Source organism: Pieris napi, chromosome 18 (genome assembly GCF_905475465.1).
Source record: "Pieris napi chromosome 18, ilPieNapi1.2, whole genome shotgun sequence".
In the NCBI taxonomy this organism is placed as follows: Eukaryota; Metazoa; Arthropoda; class Insecta; order Lepidoptera; family Pieridae; genus Pieris; species Pieris napi.
In genome coordinates, this window is record NC_062251.1 from 9,897,467 (window position 1) to 9,919,433 (window position 21,967).

General features: G+C 33.5%; 3 protein-coding genes across 4 annotated transcripts; 1 reads left to right on the top strand and 2 right to left on the bottom strand.

Annotated features, from left to right (window-relative positions):
• Positions 1-3,949: 3,949 nt before the first annotated feature.
• On the top strand, positions 3,950-8,448 carry LOC125058563 (MATH and LRR domain-containing protein PFE0570w-like). The gene is made up of 4 exons (XM_047662663.1): positions 3,950-3,998; positions 4,819-5,018; positions 5,318-5,642; positions 6,177-8,448. The coding sequence occupies exons 3-4, from the start codon at positions 5,319-5,321 to the stop codon at positions 7,839-7,841; spliced, it is 1,989 nt and encodes a 662-aa protein (XP_047518619.1). The 5' UTR covers positions 3,950-3,998; positions 4,819-5,018; position 5,318; the 3' UTR covers positions 7,842-8,448.
• LOC125058564 lies at positions 8,437-15,308 on the bottom strand. 2 transcript variants are annotated; one of them, XM_047662665.1, is made up of 3 exons: positions 15,226-15,308; positions 9,541-9,676; positions 8,437-9,469 (listed from the first exon to the last, which is right to left on the bottom strand). In XM_047662665.1, coding segments are annotated over exons 2-3 (972 nt in total). In that variant the 5' UTR covers positions 9,542-9,676; positions 15,226-15,308; the 3' UTR covers positions 8,437-8,498. The 2 variants fall into 2 exon arrangements, with proteins under 2 accessions (XP_047518621.1, XP_047518620.1); XM_047662664.1 differs by having other exon boundaries at positions 8,437-9,676; positions 15,226-15,302.
• Positions 15,309-19,461: 4,153 nt separating this feature from the next.
• LOC125058905 lies at positions 19,462-21,411 on the bottom strand. Its single transcript, XM_047663045.1, has 2 exons — positions 20,268-21,411; positions 19,462-20,189 (listed from the first exon to the last, which is right to left on the bottom strand). The coding sequence occupies exons 1-2, from the start codon at positions 20,578-20,580 to the stop codon at positions 19,462-19,464; spliced, it is 1,041 nt and encodes a 346-aa protein (XP_047519001.1). The 5' UTR covers positions 20,581-21,411.
• Between the last annotated feature and the right edge of the window lie 556 nt (positions 21,412-21,967).

Consider the following 21,967-nt stretch of genomic DNA (forward strand, 5'->3'; position numbering starts at 1 on the left):
AGGATCTTACATAGTTTTCTATGTCACTACGCATACCTTTCAAGTGAAACTTTTCCTATTGACCATGCGAATAGTGCCTAAATGGCCTGCAATGGGTATGTTATGATTTTCCTTTAGGATTTTGCGTGGAACCTTGACGTTAATCCAGGTGTTGACATTGGGCGAAATTCTCAGTGTTACCCCTAATGGAGCTGCAGACCTTTAAGCGAGCACTCAAGTCCGGTAGTTATCTACGGATTGGGGTATAAAGAAAATTACCGGGCGTACCTGGGGCGTTGGATTAGCCTGGGGGTTGAACATATATTGCTGGCACCAATAATGAAGAAAATTATAACGTGAGCCCCGACTTCTCACTGGGGTCGGGGTCGGCGATAAACCCACCGCGGGATGGTCGATCGGGCGAAGCCGCTTCCGGGCTGGCGACGCCTGGTTGCACCTGCCCTGTTTGTGGGAGGGTCTTTCGGACCAACAGGGGATTAGGCGTGCACAAGCGTGCCGCGCATCCCCTTGAGGCGAATGTGGAGGCCGCTCCAAATGCTGTGAAGCACAGATGGCGGGAGGAGGAGATCGCTCTCATGGCAAGGTCCGAGGCAAGGCTGACTAGAGAGTTGGGTCGGTGTGGGAATGTTGAGCTGTTTAATGCCCTTTCAGAGCTTGGTAGAACACTGGAAGCCATCAAAGGGCAAAGGCGCAAAAATGAGTACAAAGATATGGTGCAAGCATATCGTCAGAACGCCCATAATATTTATTGAATATCTAATCCCATCACCAGTAAGCGCAGACCAAATACTAAATGATACAGAACAGCAACCTCAGTCAGTCGAACCCGAGTCCACAAGTGTTGAGCGGTTGAGCACTCCACCATCTCGCGTGGATCCGCTTGAAATAACCGAAAACCCCAATGACGAAGCGTGTGCAACGAATGCACTCGAGGACTTACTCGAGAGAGTGAGGAAGAGAGAGGCATATCGGGGCCGTTGTAGGAGGGGTGAGTACGAGGAGCGGCAGTACACCGACCATTCTAACGGCTCGCGACCGCCTAATAGGCGAAAGAGGCAAAGAATGGAGTACGCTCGAGTCCAGGAACTATGGATGAGAAACCCTAGCCGGGTTCCTGAGGAGGTGATCGACGGCGCATGTAGAGACGTGAAGCACCAGCTGCAGGAAATGGAAACCTACTGGCGACCACTACTCCAGAGGGTGTCGAGCGCCTCTGGGCCTACACCGGAAGCCTTGGATCGCTTGAGATCTAGTGGGCAATACGGGGGCGATGTGCCTGACTTCTCTACTCTTTGGCACCCCTTCACAGCATCTGAGGTGAAGCAGGCAAAGGTCAATCTGAAGTCTGCACCGGGTCCCGAAGGCGTTAAGCCGGAGGACTGGCGCAAAGGTCCCGATAAGATGAAGGCGGCTCTTTTCAACGTTTGGATGCGTCAGGGCGAAGTCCCCGAACTCCTACGGCAGTGTCGGACGTTATTCATAATAAACAATACAAAGTAAAAAAAGGATTTTAAAAGATATCATCATCACTCGAATCAAAAAATGAACGGCCTTTACATTTTTTTGGTGTTACTTTTGGTGGTGTAATTGAGTTTTCCAAGTCACTTACATCAAGGGTTGGACAGAACCTGAATTTATTAGGAGTTACTGAGTCATCAGAGTCTGTATTAATTAAATTTGGCTTTTGTGGGGTTAATGGTTGACGTGTTGGGTTGGTTGACATAGCTGAGGATTGGAATCGACCAAGTTCTCCATTGCATATCCAATCCGTTCTACAACGGTTGAAGAAACAAGTGACTGTTTAATACATTTTATTACTCTCCTCGGTATACCTAAAAATATTCTTACAGATCAAGGTACAAATTTTACATAAAATCTTTTCAAGAAAATATGTGATTTCATGAGAATTAAACAACTTTAAGTCCCAACATTATCACTAAAAAAAATCACAGACACAACCCAACTAACATTTTGGTAATAAGAATTGGTGATAAAAGAGTTCTTCATAAGTGATTTCGGCAAACCAGAGTTATACAAAAGTTTTAGCGATTAGTGTTAGAGCACGCTCTAACCCCTTACTACCCCTCGATTGGGCCCCATTTTTTAGCGCTATAAGTAATAAAATTGGTTATTATTTTCACTATTTTAACACTGAACGTTACATAAGAGTTATAGAATGGCGTTAGTTGCGACCAATTTCTTGTTTCTATAATGGTGGTACAATATAAATCTTGCCATCTGAAGCACCTTAAAGTTTGTACTATGGTTAAAATAAAAACTATTGGTGGTATACAAGTTCTAAAGTCTGTTGGTATAATTTTTATGGTTATATTTTAGTTCTTTTTTAGGGTCATTTATATCTTGGATTTGCTTTACATATCTTGATCCGTGTTGAGTAGCAACTCAGGGCTCTAGCACGTTTAATTCCTCTATAGTTTTGCATATAAATTTTACTTCCAGAAGTGTTACTTTATTTCTGTCATTATTTAATTTGTGTTATTGTTTCAATATGACTAGACCAGTGCCGATAATTTTTGAAACCAAAAAAAATTACAGTAGGATGAAACCCATTAGAAAAGGAGGGGAATATGATCAAAATGAAAGGAAAAATAAATTACGGTCGATCTGAGGTCGGGAAGGGGTAGGGGGGGAGTTTTAGGGGTAAAAAACGGTTTATCTCGATTTCCGGCAAAACTAAAAGTCCTATCGAAGAAAGTTAAATAGCAAAGTTGTAGGTAATAAAAAGATCTAAAACTTTTGTATTCACACATTTTTCACAATCCCTCAAAATTTATGTGAAAAATTCAAAAAACCAAGTTTTTGGTTTTTAATTTTTATCTTTAACAAAAATAATTTTTTTTTAACGAAATTTGGTGAAAACTTACCTTTCTATGTCCCAAATACGCTGTAATTTATTTGATTAAAAATATTTATTTGTTCACCTTATTTTGAATTAATATCGAAAAAACACCCTAATTTTCAATCGAAAATTCTGACGTCAAAATTTCAGCTTTTTTCAAAAAATTGGTGTGGTTTCAGTTCGTTGAAATCTCTACTTTCCTATGGTAAAAAAATATATAAATACTACCATAGTAAATCTTTTCAGAAAACGCAAAAATCGTATGCAGTAACGCCCAGACCTGTCATCCCCTTCCTTACTTCTCTATGAAATACGAAAATTTTAGCCCATCTAAAGGCTAATTTTTTTTTTTAGGTCACTCAGGTATATATAAGTTATCTTAAAATAGTAATAAATAGGCATCTGATTATAATTTAAAGAAGATTCATAGAGAAGTAAGGAAGGGGATGACAGGTCTGGTCGTTACTGCATACGATTTTTGCGTTTTCTGAGAAGATTTACTATGGTAATATATATATATTTTTTTACCATAGGAAAGTAGAGATTTCAACGAACTGAAAGCACACCAACTTTTTGAAAAAAGCTGAAATTTTGACGTCAGAATTTTCGATTGAAAATTAGGGTGTTTTTTCGATATTAATTCAAAATAAGGTGAACAAATAAATATTTTTAATCAAATAAATTACAGCGTATTTGGGACATAGAAAGGTAAGTTTTCACCAAATTTCGTTAAAAAAAATTTATTTTTGTTAAAGATAAAAATTAAAAACCAAAAACTTGGTTTTTTGAATTTTTCACATAAATTTTGAGGTTATGTGAAAAATGTGTGAATACAAAAGTTTTAGATATTTTTATTACCTACAACTTTGCCATTTAACTTTCTTCGATAGGACTTTTAGTTTTGCCGGAAATCGAGATAAACCGTTTTTTACCCTTAAAACTCCCCCCCCTTCCCTTCCCGACCTCAGATCGACCGTAATTTATTTTTCCTTTCATTTTGATCATATTCCCCTCCTTTTCTAATGGGTTTCATCCTACTGTAATTTTTTTCACTTTTTATTTATTTTAAAGGCTATCTGCACTGGTCTAGACGGCCAAAGTGAAAGTGAATAACAAGTTACGGATTGTCTATAACTCGGTAAGTCAAGTTTGATTTCTACAATGCATACCTAAAATTTATTGCGAGGGTTACTTTATTGAGAGAATCATATATGTTTTGCATCTCAATTTTGCTGGGACTTGAAAATAAGTGGTATTTAAAGTAAAAATGATTTGTATTTTATCAGGAGGGGTATACACTCAATCTACATTTAGATAAAAACGGTCTATTTGATTTGTCTTTTATAGTAGTTGTGTATTTTAGTAAATAAAATTAGTTTTAAAATAAGCATATGATGTAAAAATTGCGTTTTAAACTAGTTTTTTCTTAAATTACTTTGAGGTTATGTTTGAATTATCATGGCGTCTATTTCTAATTACCCTAATTTCCTATTATTACTATTTATGAACGAGAAGTGCTAGGTAGGTTGTAGTTAGAACTATTGTAGCAGTTGTTATACCAGAATAGAGTTTTAAAGGTAATAAGAGAACAATTTTGAAGTGTTTGGTTTTACAATGGTTCGACTTAGATGTAAAGGTAGTAGTATTTTAGGGTTACGTTTTTCAATTGATAAAACCCTTCCATCAAGGAAGGGAAGTAAAAACGTATAAGATTGAGATCAAATGCTAAAGATTTTTTGATAAAATCGGTGAGATCGCATATTCAGCAAGTGTTCTTTTAAAGTCTAGTGAGCTCTGCAATCACCTTAATACTTTGCCTTTTTTAGTAAATAAATTTATTGAGATACGTATAGCAAAATTATCCTGAATGTATTTAGCTTACATATAAACAAAGAATTAATGTACTTATGCTATTTATAATACAAGTAATAAACAAAGAAATACGTTATTTTTTTCAGCCTTCTCGTTACCTATCTTTTACGTAGAGTCCTAGACTACCTACTCAACACCTCCCCCCCCCTCAACGCCCCGCGCTTTGTTGAGACCGGCAGCGGCAGCGGCATTCATTTTGGTTTAGTTTGGATCGAATTGTTTCGACGTGTGGTTGGTTGTGTGCGCATTCATATCAAGTCAGCGTTGTTTTATGCTTGGATTGAACGTAAGTTATATCGTTTAATAGTTATTTTTTAACCTTGTAACTAATTGTCTACCCACAATGCCTGGTTTATATTAAAATAATAGGTTGTATTCCATTCCATTACATTAATAATGTAGAAATAATAAGCACTACATCATAGAAGTTTCAATCATTTTTAAATAAATAAATAAACAAAAAAGATTCCTGCATTTATTATTATTATTTTTTACTTTTCGGGTTTATTAATTGTAACTAGCACACACACACACACTACACCTGTATATTCAAGTAATACAAGATTTTTTTTAAATTTATTTCAGAATGTCTTATAAAATAGTCCAGACTTGGGAATACAATAAACATAGATTGTTAGCAGTACCATCAACATGGGAAGATAACAATATTCTAAAATATCCGAGAAAAAACATTACTAAGTACTTGAAAATTGGGACATCAATACCAGAACATGACTGGAAACAAATAAAATGTGACGTTAAAAGAAGAGAGTTACCAAGCTACGAGACAGCCGAATACGTCCTTCAAGAAATGGTTAATCATACTGACACTGAAGATGATACCACCAATTCAGCTACTTCTAAGCAGTCCAAACCTGAATTAAACATGAATATCATCGCTGATGACATCGTAAGTTATTTTTTGTTGTTAATATTTTAGAAATAAAAGTCAATAAAATACATATGTTTCATACAAATACAAAGTTGAGCCCAAAATCAAAATTGCCGGCTAATAAAAAACAGGTTTTTACCTATTTAGGACATCTTTTTGAGTATGTAACAAATAAAGCTATGCTTACGTTCGTTTGTGGTTAAAATTAGTAAATGGTAATTTTTGATAAATAAAATGTGTTTGATTTATTAAAAGATAACTAAGATATTATAGAAACGGCAACTTACTTTACATCTTTTTTCAACGTTGGGATAATAAAAGTATAAGTAGTAGCCATTTTTCCCTCTTGAATACAGTTCTTTAATTGTCTGGGTTGTAAAATCCAGAACTGATCTTACAAGCCCTGCTGACAGAGTTGAAGAGCCGCCTAAACGCCTGTCCTGACTTAGCTCGTACATGTAACATACAAATACGTCGACGAAGCTTTATAACGAATAAATTAATAGCTCAACTATTCATCGGGTAAAACTTAGTCATTACCTTTTCTTGCAGGTGAATCTATACCCAAATATCCAGCAAAATGTAAGAAATACCAACACTTTTCAAGAAAGTTCTGTGACTTATCATCATGACGTAGTATTAAACCAGAAAAATACAAATGCTACAACAGTAGGACCAGCTGCAGAAAACTTAAACAGTGAATTATCCTATGAGTACGTTATACCCATGTGTAGTAGTGAAACTAACGTGAATGTAGAAAACTTAGAAACGCTCATAACAGGTCAAAATACACTCTTAACAAACCAAACAAAAATATTGGAGCAACTTAACTCTATCCAGAATGTACAAACTACTACGATTCAGAAAATAGCATCATTATCCGTTCAATTAGACCATGCTATGGTGCAAATTAATAACCATTCCCAAAACTTACAAGTCACGCCATTGAGCGCATGCAAATCTTATCCAAGTAATACAGCTTTTAACATCAAGCCAATTGAAACTGTTCAACAATTGGATGAATTAGAACTGGAATTGTCAAACAGTGCCAATAGGCAACAAAAAAAGCAATTGTACTCTGTTATTTTCGCTGGTGGCAAAGGTATTGATTGTGCTTACACATTAGCTGATGTATTATTTTCGAGAAAGTTTCTGTGCCAATGCTCTTGGAGTGGAGGCAGCCGGGGTAACAATGATGCTAAAATAGCCTGGAAAGCTTATAAAAACATTTTGTCTTTTTTCTGGGAGATGGTGCACACTTGGGATAACAAATACACAGTTTCACATAATGTCGAATTTTTCCAAAGTATTCTAAAAAATGCCAAAAAGAGGAATATGGCTAAAAAAGAAAGAGCGTCTACATCAAGGAAACGCACAAAACGATCAAAAAACCAGTCTGTAAACGACGAAATTGAATCTGACGAAGAAGAAACATCTGTAACAACTGCAAAAAAGGCTAAAATAGAGGAAAAACAAGTAGAAAAAAATGAAAATAATGACGAAATTTATTTTAAGCAATATGTTGACAGAAGAGGCGTAGTTGAAGAAGAGATAGAAGAAAAAGGGAATGATGAAGAAAACGCAAAGACTTCAGACTCTATAATTGAAGAAAATGAATGCAGTGTCGACGAAAAAGATCATGAAAGAAGAAATGATTACGAAACTTCAGAAAATGTCGTCTCTAATATCGATGAAAATGAAAACACGGAGGAAGAAGACGAAGATCACGAAAGAGAGGGAGATACTACAAATGATAAAGAAAGTACAATAGAATTAGATGGACCTTTAGAAAAAAATTACATCACTCAAAATAAAATTGAAGAGGAGCAAGAAAATAACAAAGAGAAGATGAATTATCCCAACTCAAATATCACAAAAAATAAAATAAAAAACCTCGATGAGAGAGAAGACAATGAAAAGAACGCTTTCAAGAAAAAGAAAGTTCAAAAAAGTGCAATTTTTAAAGAAAATGCTAACACGTATAATAAAACTGAGGAAGAGAAAATCGATCACAAACAAGATGAAACTATTGATAACGAAAGCGAAAAAACAACAAAAGAAAATTTAGATCCGTTAAAGGAAATTAATGAAGAAAAAAATTACGAAAAGAAAAATGCAGAAGTTTCGAACACATTAAACGTAAAAATTGCTGAAAAGAATGATAAATTGGAAGAAAAGGGAAAAAAAAGATTTGAACTCAATAATAGGAGAAATTGAAAAAGAGGATAAAGATAGGGAAAAAGAAAAAGTACATGGTACAATAAAACCACCAACAAAGAAAATAAAAACATCGTGGAAAATCAGAAAAAACAAAAGAAAGGAGACAGGGGATCACACTCCAAATCTAAAAAATACATGAAAAATAAAAATTGGAAGGAAGAATCATAACTAAAAGGGAAAAGTAGACTAAACTACCTATTTCCCCGAAGGATTTTGATTTTAGAATGTCTTAATGTTAAATGATTTTATTAGTTCTTTTTTATTTCTAGCCTGGAATGTCCCATTTTTTCCTTATACCTTCAAAAAGTTTTATTTTCTAAGGATTTTGATTGGAAATTTTTATGATTGTAATTATTTTTTTAAGGTGTTTTTTCGACAAGGTAGTACTTCAACCGGGGTAGCCGCGCACTAAACTGAACAACTTTTCCGCGCCGGAAAAGTTGTTCATTTTCATGGGCAGGTTCACCTCCTTTCGGATTGATAAACCCTTTTTGTTACGCGTTGTATATGCAGTATCTTTGTCTTAGTTTATTAAACTTGTTTTGATCAGACTAGTGAATCTAGTGATAAGATATTTTGAATAAAACCACAATTATTTTTAAAAGCTTGTTTTTATTTATACATTAAATAAACACACTATATTATATATTCAAATTATAAAGTATGTAAAAGTGGTATAAAATACAGGAATCCGCCGTGGACAATACACACTAGCTTACAGTTTACATCATCAGGGCTCAGAACGATATCAATTTTCTCTAAACTTATTTCGCAGACTTTGTAGATATTTAGGAACGATGACCGAAGAGGTTTTTCAAATACTAGCATTTTCCCCATAAGTTTTTTACCTTGTATATTTATCTTTTTAGCATTAATTGATATATTTAGGACTTCAATAATATCATCAGTTGATGATAGAAAATATTTATTCCTCTCTTTACAAGAAATTATAAAATGCTCAAAGTTAAGCACCTCAGTGTCACTAAGTCTCGATAAAAAAGGCTTTTCATACGAGCATTTTGTTTTCAGTGATTTTGAATTTATATTTTGTTCTGATAGCCTTTTGGCTACTTGAGACAGTGGTTTGTTTCCATGTCTTAGCATTTTTTTTATTAAAAAAAGTTTATTTTCAAAAGGGTATGCATCGAATGTTGGCAATGGGCCAAATCTTTCAACTTCATCTGCAACATGTAGTAAATTATGCACGTTGCTTGTAATATAATCGGCACCATAAAAGTTTTTATAATTTTCTACGAAATATTCTAACATTTCTTTAGTTAACCGAAGTAAATGGTTGTATTTTGGAGAATAACAAATTGTGACGCTGCAAAACAGGCTCAAGAAGTGATGATATGCGTCTGCTGGTAAGACTTCTTGCAAAATTATTAAACTCAAATAGTGAAGGAATGTTCGGTATTCGGTTGCTTTCCAGTATGCTATGCAATCTAGAGTTCTTACTGCTCTATGAATTTCAGAAGGCAACTTACACTTACCGAGAAATAGATTAACATGATCAATATCTCGTGCACACCACTTAGTCTTTAACTTGAAGAAATTGCCGTCCTTCCATCCCGTAAGTAGCCTTTTCATAATGCCCAAATGAATCAAATGCAACGAGTCTGACACTGGAAATTGTTCAACCATGTCAATAGGTAGTTTTAATAATGGTGAATCTATTTTATGATGGGCACCATACTTCAATTCTCTAAAATCTTCATCAGTCCTTGGAGGAGATATTTTTGACGAAAATACTACTGTATGGGTATTATGCGAGTAATTTCCTACTGTAGTGCATTTTAGACAACCGTGCTTTCCATTGAAATTGCAAACACCTGTAAATAATTAATAAATACGATAAATATAAAATTAAGAAAATATTGTTGATCAATGTAAAAATAATGTACAATACAATAATTGGAATAACTGAAAACAACTAACTGAAAAAACTCCTCTCCCCCCTTGGATGTCTGGCTGACTAGACGTGTTTTACGGCTACACCTTATAAAATTATTTTAAAAATATTTTTAAATTTAATATATTCAAAAATAAGTGATTCGAGTACTAGGCGCACATAACTCCCGAGGATACTCAAGACAAGCTTCGTGCACTGCGAGGTGACTGACGGCTCTCCCACCAAGCTCCGAGGCCACTCAAGTAACGCAGCATATGAGTGAGTGAGATAATTATATTTGGCGCATCTCGTCGTTACGCATCCCGCAATTCGAGTGGCTAATTAGCAGTAACGCCCACCTGCGTACGAGCAAGTTAAAGGAGGCGTGGCTAGTACTAGGCCCAATAGTGATTTATTAATTATACCATAAGATTAATAGTAAATCGCACATCACTTTAAGTGTTGTCGCCTTTATATTTTTGCACTGTCACGGATAGCTTCTTCTGTTTGCGATCACAAAATGATTAGAAGTCCATGTAAACAAGATGTACAGTATGGCTCCGCTCCAAACTTAAACTTAAGTGATACTAGCACTATTGATGACAACATTACTCAACGTTCGAAGCGAAGGCGGTGCGAATGTGGTGGAGTTTCGGAAGAGTCAAAAATCGATAAATTCTTAAACACGATTAATATGTGGCGACAGGAAACTGATGAGAAATTGTCAGAAATAAAAACGTACGTGCAGGATGTTGTGCGACAAAACACAGAAATTCTGGCTTCGCAGAGTGAAACAGAAAAATCTATAGAATTTTTGTCGCAAAAGTATGATGACTTGCTGTTACAATTGAGTTCACATCAAAAACAAACACAATCTTTCCTTGAGCGTGTATCTAAGGTTGAAGACACAACAGAGGATATGGACCGTCGTTCTAGGCTGAGCTCCCTGGAAATTCGTAACATCCGGCTGGCAAAAAGAACTCTGTCTCAGGATGAGCAGATATCTGTTGTCACTCGGCTTTTCAAGGAGATATCGGTGGAAGTCTCGTTGTCTGAGATATTTGATATCCGCCGTGTCCCGTCAAAGTCTGATAGTATCACTCTGGTATGCACCCTGAATTCAGTTATTACGAGGGGAAGAATTCTGAAGGCTTTCAAAGAACATAACAGAGGCAGTAACAAACTCAACTCCACCATCGTCGGTGGTCCGCAACATCCGATTTACATCGCCGAGCATCTGACGGCACAGGCACGCCGCCTATACTATCTAGCTCGAGAATACGCCAAGACGGAAAAATATAAGTATTGCTAGACTTCCGGAGGCCGAGTGCTGCTGAGGCAGGCAGACCACACCAAACTCATTGTTGTTACTAATGAAAGTCAGCTGGTTGGCCCCCAGCCAAAAAACTAGATCCTTGCGACGTATTTCCGTCTTTGTTTATGATTAGATTTAGTTTTTTAATTACTATGATATTAGTACTAGGTAAAATCATTGTTTGTAACTGTGCTATAGTGCCGACGCGCCTTTACATATGTATTATATTATATTTTATATTTCCACATATAATATACCTATATAATTTAGCATTTCTGATAGTATTTGGTTCCTTAGGCTCAATTTTCAAATATTATCCTAGAGTTGTTACTCACGTAATTAATTTCATACCTCTTTATTCACACACAAATATTGTAGACACTTTTCTCTTATACATAATCTATGACTATCTCACTGATATATACTATTTAAATTGTACTCTAATTCCAATGCGTGCATATATCCTTAAGTTTAGTAAACCTGTGCTTGCACTCATTGACCTTACACTGCTATTCCCATTTAATAACTGTATTGTGCTAGCAAATTGGTTACTTTTAGTTACTCAAGGCTTCAAAATTCGATCGTAATAATAGACAATTATTAAACAACATCGATAATGTATCGGTTGCTTCAAGCCATTGCTGTGATCCACATGAAGTCCGAAACTATTTACCTAAACATAATAAAGTCCTAAATATTATAACGCAAAATATTCGGAGCTTATCGGCAAATTTCGCGAACTTTGAAATTTTACTTACAAATTTTCATACTATCCCGGATATTATCATTCTCACTGAATGTTTTCTAGAAAGCAACCCGGTAATACCAACCATAAAAGGTTTCTCCAGCATCTCTTCCTGTAACCCAGTTAATAAAAATGACGGAGTCCTGGTTTACTATAAAAATTGTATTACAGGCATCTCAATTGAAGAACCCTCTGTAGCAGAAGCCAGCGTTCTCTTAATTAAACTTAATATTGATACTGCAATTTTAGGTATTTATCGACCAAGTGCTTTCAAAAATAAAACGAACTTTATTAACTCTCTAAATACCTTGCTAGAATCTCTTAAAAGTTTCAAAAATATAATAATCTTAGGTGACATAAATATTGATATTACTCCAGAGAATCTTAACCAAGAAGCTGAAGATTATCTTAACATGTTGGTTTACCATGGGCTTCTCCCAACTCATACCTTCCCTACTCGTTTTCCTTCTTCTACGTGTCTTGATCACGGTATTCTTAAATCACCTCTTACTGCTCTTACTCTTGTCATCAATTCTTCAATCACTGATCATAGTTCAGTAGTAATGTCCTTAGATATAAAGAAACGCTACTCTGCTCCTACTCGATCTATCAAAAAAGTGGATCATGATAGCCTCTCACAGTCTCTCCTGAATACAGATTTTTCATCTGTTCTCAATAACACTGACTGTGAAGAAGCAACCAACAATTTGATAGAAATTCTTCAATCAGTTATCTCTATGCACACCTCCGTAATGACTCGCTCTCACCGCACTAAAATCATCAAGCCATGGATGACCCCAGGCTTACTTAAATGTATACGTAATAGAGATAGAATGCATTACAAACTAAAAAAGCAACCTGAAAATGATATTCTGCGTAAAACATACTACAGATACCGGAACTTCTGTAATAGTCTACTGAAGAAATTAAAAAAGAATTATGAAAAAGGTCTACTACTAAATGCAGGAACTAACACCAAAAAACTTTGGACAGCTATAAAAGACGTTAGTAATCTTAATAAAAAACATGATAGACCAAGTGACCTCCTAAAATGTAGAGCGAATCCAAAAGACTCAACAAACCATGTTAACTCTCACTTTGTGGGTATCGGAAAATCGCTTGCCTTAAATATACAATCCAATCATCAACACGACTCTCCACCTCCATTACGGCCAAATCCTCCTTTTCCTCTCCAATCATTCGTCATGCTCGACACTTCTATTGAAGAAGTCGAAATCACTATAAATTCCTTGAAAGAAAGCTGTGCTGCAGGTTGGGACAACATCACGTCTGCCATACTTAAACGCAACCTTAAAATATTAGCTACACCAATCGCCCATGTATGTAACTTAAGTATGCGTACGGGAATCTTCCCATCCGCTTTTAAAAAGGCAATAGTGCATCCCATTTTCAAATCCGGCAACCGTGGCAGTGTCGACAACTATCGCCCCATCTCTATTCTGTCAGCACTGTCCAAGATCCTTGAACGCCTAATAAACAAACGTCTCGTTAGTTATCTGGAAGATAAACAATTACTTTCTCCGAACCAATTCGGTTTCAGAGCTAAAAGATCTTCATCGGATGCCATCCATGAATTAACCGATCACATAGTTAGGAACTTGGACAGCCATAGGAAGTGTCTGGGCATATTCTTAGACCTCGCGAAGGCATTCGACACTGTCTCGGCCCAAATCCTTCTACAGAAACTGGAAGCGCTTGGAGTGAGAGGAGTTCAACTTTCCTTATTTAAAAGTTACCTCAGCGGTCGGAGTCAATGTGTAGTGGTAGATGGCCATGTCAGCTCTTACCTTCCAGTGGAATTCGGAGTCCCCCAGGGCAGCATTCTTGGTCCTACGCTGTTCCTAGTGTACATGAATGATCTGTGTTCCCTGAAAATACCTAATTGCAAATTGGTCTCTTACGCCGACGATACTGCTCTTGTTTTCTCTGCAAAAAGCTGGAGGGAAGCTTTCTCTTATGCACAGACCGGATTTGATATCGTTTCGTGTTGGCTGCGCCAAAATTTATTAACTCTTAATATAGAGAAAACTTGCTATCTTACCTTCTCCATATATACTCCTCCCATAGCCTTAATCCCGTATTCCTTAACTGCCCATACACATTCTTCTGTTCCTTCTGTTCCATGCTCTTGCGCTACATTGAAGAGAGATTGTACGGTTAAGTATCTTGGCATCACACTAGATAGTCGACTCACGTTTCAGGCCCATCTTATGAATATGTGTGGTAGAGTCCGCAAACTCATGTTTATCTTTAAGAAAATTCGTCATGTTGCCGAGCCTCATATAGTCAGAATGATGTATTTAGCATTATGTCAATCTGTTTTATTATATGCTATCACCACTTGGGGTGGTGCAGCCAAAACCCATCTGCTGTCCCTGGAACGTGCCCAGAGGGCTCTTCTAAAAGTTTGCTTATTCAAACCCATTCTTTTCCCTACTTTCACCCTCTATCAGGAAGCTCAGATACTTACAGTACGTCAACTGTTCATCCTAAACACAGCCCTCAAACAGCATCACGAACATAAACCTAGTCCTTCTTCCTCTCGATCTGCTCGCCGCCCACCCCCTGTTCACCTTCCTTCTCTCTACACTGCCTTTTCCCACCGGTTCTACTGTTACCTCGGCCCTTTTATTTACAACAAACTAAATCGCAAGCTGAATATTCACTTACTCTTATCCTTCAGTTATAAAAAGAAGGTCACTGCCTACATACAAGGTCTCAACTATGATGAGACTGAAAACTTAATCCAACCAATGGTCTAACTTACAATTTATAGCTTATTTTTGATTTACTATTTATTTTTATACTTATTTAAGTACTGTTATCTATTTATCTAAGTACTAATATATATATATTTATCTAAGTACTAATATATATATATATAATAATAATATATATAATAATTAGCACGGATGTTATATCGGCGCGATTGCACACCTACATATTTTAATTAGGTACCTCTTTTCTCCATGTTACATCTGTAAAATGTCCTTATTAATAATTTACTCTTGTTACTGGTTACTTTTTACACCATGTGGGGAGAGGCTGGTGGTCTGAGATACAAGCCCTGCTTAGTTCAGTCACCAGTCTCTCACAATCTTATAATGTTTCCTTGCGACAATATATCTGTTTCTTAATATTAGTTAATATCAATGTAAGATTTAAAGATTTAAAAAAAAAAAAAAAAAAAAAAAAAAAAAAAACCTTAAACATTTTCAGCAATATTTTAAGATTTTTCTATTTCGTTTAAACATTAAAAAATAAAATATAAAACCTTTTGAGATATTTGTATTTTTAGGTTTCAATTATCACAAAAATATGTTTACTTATAGAACTAGATTTTATTTACCTATGATAATAATAAAATGGCTAATGAAATGACACTATTCGATGTATGAAAGTTACTCACCTTTGATAAAAGCGCGAGCAGGGGAATCACATATAAAACATCTTATTTTGATGTTTACTTTAATGCCGTTTACACAAACGCCTTGTAGTCTAGTCGACAAGTTGAAAATGGAACAAAATAGAGATACTACTCCTAAAATTATGTGCGATAGCTCATTGGATCCGGAATGACGTCTAGAAAAATGTGCTAAAAGCGTGTATTAGCACATAAAAAATTGCAAAAGTTATAGACCATTAAAGATGAAAAAATAATGGCATTTAGTTTTTTGCCAATATTTAATAAACTATTAATATTTAAGAAATTTCAAATAAAGATTCTGAAAGAGGAGGAAATTTGTAATAAAAAACTCCTGACTCCCAGAACTCTATCTCCATTATTTATAATGTTAATTTAACGCTGAAAATAGGTCTGCGGGTGACATTTTTAGGATTCGCGCGTGGCGTCAAAAGCGACTACGGCACATTAATTAATTTATTTAAGGTATTGAATATTTTTTTTTAAATTTGAAAAAATTATGGTGTGTTCTGAACACTATAATTAATTTATTCCCGTTGAAAATTTTACTTAAAGTTAATTTTTCAACAAGTTAAATAATTGTTAACTAACGAAATTTTCTCGAACGACCGTCTTAATTGTAAGTGAAAAAAAATGTTTAAATAATGGTCGTAAAAATATTTCGCTTCGTAGAGCCTTTCTTACATACATACTTAACAAGATCGTGCCATAAAAGTTAAAAAAATATTTATACTTTGTTTATAACAATTTTTTTACTTAAACAAAAACTTAAAAATCCATGTAATGATGTTAAAAAAAAAATTTTTTTTCTCAATCATCATATAATCGTTTTTTTATTAATACAAGATATTTATTGATTTGCAAAAAAAAAAAATCCCGCCATTTGTTGATAATGTTTTTTTAAACAAATTAATTAAATCAATATTTTTTAAAAAAAATTTAACACAACTTTATTACATTAAAAATTTTATGATTTTTTTTAAAAAATTTTTTAATTTTAAATAAAAGTAATATTCATGATAATCAAAAAATTTACAAAAAAAATTTTTCTATACTTTGTTATATATGGTTGTTTTTGTTAATTTTAGAAGTTTTAGAAAAAAAATAAACCAAAGTTGAATATTTGTTTATAGCAAATTGGTAAGTTAATAAACAATAGAATTGTTGATTAAAAAAAAAAAAATTTCTGTTACTTTATAGAAGACTGTCAATTATGATTTTTAGGAAAAAAAAAATTTCTTAACTAATTATTTAAACAATAGAAAATTAAAAAAAACGATTATAAATAATTAAAAATAGTTATTAAGGAAAAATTTTTTTTTTTTAAATCATAAAAATTTTAATGTAATAAAGTTGTGTTAAAATTTTTTTAAAAAATATTGATTTAATCAATTTGTTTAAAAAAAAATTATCAACAAATGGCGGGAATTTTTTTTTTTGCAAATCAATAAATATCTTGTATTAATAAAAAAACGATTATATGATGATTGAGAAAAAAAATTTTTTTTTTAACATCATTACATGGATTTTTAAGTTTTTGTTTAAGAAAAAAAATTGTTATAAACAAAGTATAAATATTTTTTTAACTTTTATGGCACGATCTTGTTAAGTATGTATGTAAGAAAGGCTCTACGAAGCGAAATATTTTTACGACCATTATTTAAACATTTGTTTTCACTTACAATTAAGACGGTCGTTCGAGAAAATTTCGTTAGTTAACAATTATTTAACTTGTTGAAAAATTAACTTTAAGTAAAATTTTCAACGGGAATAAATTAATTATAGTGTTCAGAACACACCATAATTTTTTCAAATTTAAAAAAAAAAAGGGTGCGTGTACTTATGTACGCGCGTAAGAAGTTATACTTCTTTGGCATTATTAAAAATAGTTTTTGATTGCATGCAAATAATAAATTACAATTAAATAATCAAAGACTGGAAAAGGAGTCATTAAAGTCAATAAAGTTCAGTTTACATTTGAAAAATTAATTAAATAAATATTTATTATTATTCTCTTACATTAAACAAATAAAACACTATTTATCTTTAAAACATTTTTATTTCATTATACTATTTATTTTTAAGTGACTTCATCAGAATTTCGGTTTGTAATTTTAAATTAATCATTACTTGGTTGTGCATCTACGAGGCTTCTCCAAAACTACTTGCTTTCTGCAACAAATAAGAGAATATTAATTTAAGCTCTGTCCATGCAAAACTTAAAAATTTTTATAATTCATATTATAAATTTTTTAACACATTTATATTAATATAATTATATAAATGTGTTAATAATATAATTTGTAGCACATGCTACAGACCTGGATAGCAACTTTCTTTTATTCTATTTAGAGATAGAGATAATTTAAATATAATACCGGTGTCTTCCTTGTAGGTTTCTTTGGAGTTGTTTGGGGATTCTTGTTGTTCAGTTCGACATGATTTTCTTTAACCTTTCTTTAATCCTACAAAATAATGAAATTGTTAAGTTATGTTGTCACTGTTGTGCACACCTTTGTTTGGCTTTTTTAGTATTCAAGTTATGTCAAAACTGATTTATTACCTTGTCATTGTTGGCTTTATTTGCTTTTGGGATATCAATTGTTTCCAAAATGATTTTATTTGTAATAACCTGAAATATATAAATAACATCTATTAATTTAAGTATCATGGTGAGTGGTTCGCACTCAGGTATTAAGGTGTATTATACCCACTGTCCATTATAAGTGGGAATGGGCTCACTTCTGGCAGGACAGAGTTTCGGTACTACAAGTGCAACATGGATGTTTTGAGGTATTACAATATCTCTAACTACCCTGTAGGGGAATAAAGTAATGTTGTAAGCATATGCCTATGCTTGAAAGGTTGAACCTTGAACATCACCATACATCATATTTATAATTAACATTCCTACCTCGACACCATCACAATCAAATTCATTGAAATCTACTTCAAACCATTGTGGTATCATCTCTGCCATATCCATTGTGTCTCGAGAAGGTGATGGTGGCTTTGTTCCACCTCCAGTTTTTGATGTTTCACGGCGATAAGATGACAACTCTTTTTTTGTATTCAATTTAGTGCACTTCCACTGATTCATCAATTGTTTTTTGTCTCTTGTCCTTATATTTGCTAGATTAAATCTGAAAAATTACATGTTTTGATTAAATAATGTGGTCATTTTTTTGAGATGCAGGTACTTATTAAAATGTTTACTTCTCTGTTATATCGCTCCAAGCCTTCATTTTCTCCTTATTAGTATTCGTGCTTAAATCTTTGTGCTCAATTATTGATATATAGGGTCGTAGAATAATTTCTAAAAAGTTGCTGTAACAAACGCAATAAACAAAAGCAATGAATAATGGTTCATGTTTCAGTTTTAATCAACAATAATACTCGATAATACATACGGATAGTTAACCTCAATTGTATTGAAGCACTCAGGAAGGTTAGCACAGTTTTTTCACAAATATTTTATATTATTTCACAAATATTTTGTATAATGAAAATAACTAGGTATATAATTATTAATTTTAAACAATAATTAAAACTCCTATATTTGTTTAAAAGGTAAATGTCATTGTCAGATGTCAATTGTCATGGTCATTCAAAATTCTTGTTAAGCTGCTAAGCTAGAATATGCGTGAAGTTAGCTTCACGCATATTCTATTTCTTTTTACTTGTAGTTTGTCTTATTCCCATCTCGCTCGCGCACGCTATATCACACTGCCAATTTTGTGTCATAGGTGCGCGCGCAATCGTAAAATTTCACTCTCATCAATTTTTCATAACGCGCCTAAAGAAGTACAACTTCAAAAATATTCAATACCTTAAATAAATTAATTAATGTGCCGTAGTCGCTTTTGACGCCACGCGCGAATCCTAAAAATGTCACCCGCAGACCTATTTTCAGCGTTAAATTAACATTATAAATAATGGAGATAGAGTTCTGGGAGTCAGGAGTTTTTTATTAGAAATTTCCTCCTCTTTCAGAATCTTTATTTGAAATTTCTTAAATATTAATAGTTTATTAAATATTGGCAAAAAACTAAATGCCATTATTTTTTCATCTTTAATGGTCTATAACTTTTGCAATTTTTTATGTGCTAATACACGCTTTTAGCACATTTTTCTAGACGTCATTCCGGATCCAATGAGCTATCGCACATAATTTTAGGAGTAGTATCTCTATTTTGTTCCATTTTCAACTTGTCGACTAGACTATTGCTCTAAAACTGTAATACTCTCATTCACAAAATCTTCTAAAAAAAGATTTAAATTTTTCGGTTTTCCTTTTCCATAATAAATACCAATAATGAACGGGACATTATCAATCTCGTGCATATTTGCCAATATAGGCCAGAATTCAAATTTAGAGCTTTTGAAAATAGGTAACCCATCTAAATTAACATTCAAATATACATTTTCGGGCACAAACTCCAAATTATGAAGTATTTTTGTCAGTGGAATAATGATTCCGTTGTGCCAATATTCACCACCGTCGAAACTTTTGAGACATATTTGTGTTGGAGTTTGCAGAATCGTACGAGGATCAGATGGTAAAATATTTACAAATCTTTTATTCAAAATTAATATCAAGTCTTTGAAGGCAGCTTGGCTAATATTTTTTTCTATCGCCCATATTCTTATGTCATTTTTAAAATTCGAATTTTTTATATATTCGCTTTCTTCCTCTTCATCTGAGCTATGAGAACTACTAAGAGGATAAGTAGATAAAGAGGCATCTTCTGTAAAATTAAATTCACGCTGTACCGAACCCTCTCCTGTAAAATTAAATTCTTGCTCTACAGAACCCTCTTCTGTAAAATTAAATTCTCTCTGCACAGAACCCTCGACTGTAAAATTAAGCTCTCGCTGTACAGAACCCTGTTCAATATCTTGCGTTTCACCATGTTTACTGCTCACATACATATTATGATTTTCTAGTCCTGTGAAAAATAAAATTATTTGCTATTATAATCACCTATAAAGTACTCACCAAAATAAATAAAAAACCTGTACGGAACCTTGTTGAAATTCCCGCACTTGACCGACATTTTCGATGGAGTTTCTACGACAGTACGAACATTTTCTTTGGCATTTAAGCTGCGCTGGATGAACATATTCGTTGCAAAAACTACTACAACCCAGACTAGCGTCATCAATACTTCTCTTCAACGAAGAACTATGATGCTGAACTGCATCAATGGGCACTGTTTGCAGTTTTGTGGTTTTATCGCAGGATGACACTGATTGATTTGATCTGATTATTAATTTGTATTCGTTTGATATTTTTCTTTTGACTCCTCCACATCTTTTTCGTTTTTTCCACGAACTCATAGCAAAAATCAAGCAAGCAAGAGCAAACAGACTTGAGAGCAAATCAGACTACACACATATACACAATTTTGAGGTTAGAGAGATTATACAGCTGTAAAAGTACGTAATATTTTATATGTTTTATAATTTCAAGTGAAAATAAAAGTTACAGCGTTTAAATTGTATTTTCATATTGCTTAGAACAACATAAAAGTAAATTCAAACACCGTTGTAAAGAACAGGGCTCTAAAAATAACTCCATAATACCAACTAATATCATATATAGTGGTTTCTTATTTCTAAATTAAATTGCTGTAAATAAGTTCCAATTACTTCTTTTGTAGCAATTTAGGTGATAAAAATATTTTGTCAACTATTTTCAAGAGCTTTTGTCGGTAGAAAGAGTTATTAGAAACTATAATATTACTTTAAGTGTTTCGCGTTACTTGAATTTATATAAGAGTAGGTTCTATGATGGTTGTGACTATAACCTTCATACCTTCTTAAGTAATATTACGTTTTTAGGCATGTTAAGTGGTATAAAACATTTACTTAGCACTCTTAAAGAACACTTGGGAATAGTAAGACTTACTAGAAACCTTATTACTACTTAAGGTACTTATTGTTACTTGAGGTTACAATACCTAGCGTTACTGTGGTTCAGCTTAACTCTTTTATAACTTCTTAAGTCATATTATGTATTATTGTTACTGTTACTCATCTTAATGAGTTATTTAGTTATATTCATGACCATTAAACCAACAAAAGTTTTACTAGACACTTTTATATACCCGTTAAAACAATACAAACGATTAGAGTGGTGAAAATTAGCGCCAAAATGTTGGTTGGGAAGGCGCCCTACAACGTAGCCATTCCACTTTAAAAGAATATTTAAAATCATTCGTTAACCAAGACCAAGATAATTGGCCTAGATATGTGTACACTGCTATTACGACTTATAACACATCCGTTCATTGTACCACTAATTACACCCCTTACGAACTTTTGGTTGGACAAACACATTTTATACCGACTCAATTTATAATACAGATCCTGATAACACATACCCTGAGTATCTCAAAATGCTAATGCATAGATTAAAATACTCGAAGAGAAAAAGCCCTCGAAAATATTGTTAAAGCTAAGGAAAAATCAAAACAATACTACGATTCTCATACAAGACCGATAACATATAAAATAGGCGATTACGTCTATGTAAAAAATCATTCAAGACTCAGAAAAGCACTTTCCCTTATATGGAAAGGCCCCTATAAAATAATAAAAAAAAAATGGTAGAAATAACCTTACTTTACTTATTAATAGGCGTCTCGTCACACATCATTTTGACGAAGTGAAACCTGCTAATGTTTCACATGACTAACAACAACATATTATAATTTTAATTAAT

Bases quoted from the DNA above. Each gene is read 5' to 3' on its own strand.
- LOC125058563 (XM_047662663.1), top strand. From the start codon at position 5,319: ATGTCTTATAAAATAGTCCAGACTTGGGAATACAATAAACATAGATTG. The intron at 5,643-6,176 runs GTAAGTTATTTT...CTTTTCTTGCAG, and splicing joins ATATCATCGCTGATGACATC to GTGAATCTATACCCAAATAT.
- LOC125058564 (XM_047662664.1), bottom strand. From the start codon at position 9,488: ATGGTTGAACAATTTCCAGTGTCAGACTCGTTGCATTTGATTCATTTG.
- LOC125058905 (XM_047663045.1), bottom strand. From the start codon at position 20,580: ATGAGTTCGTGGAAAAAACGAAAAAGATGTGGAGGAGTCAAAAGAAAA. The intron at 20,190-20,267 runs GTTCCGTACAGG...TATTTTTCACAG, and splicing joins AGTGCGGGAATTTCAACAAG to GACTAGAAAATCATAATATG.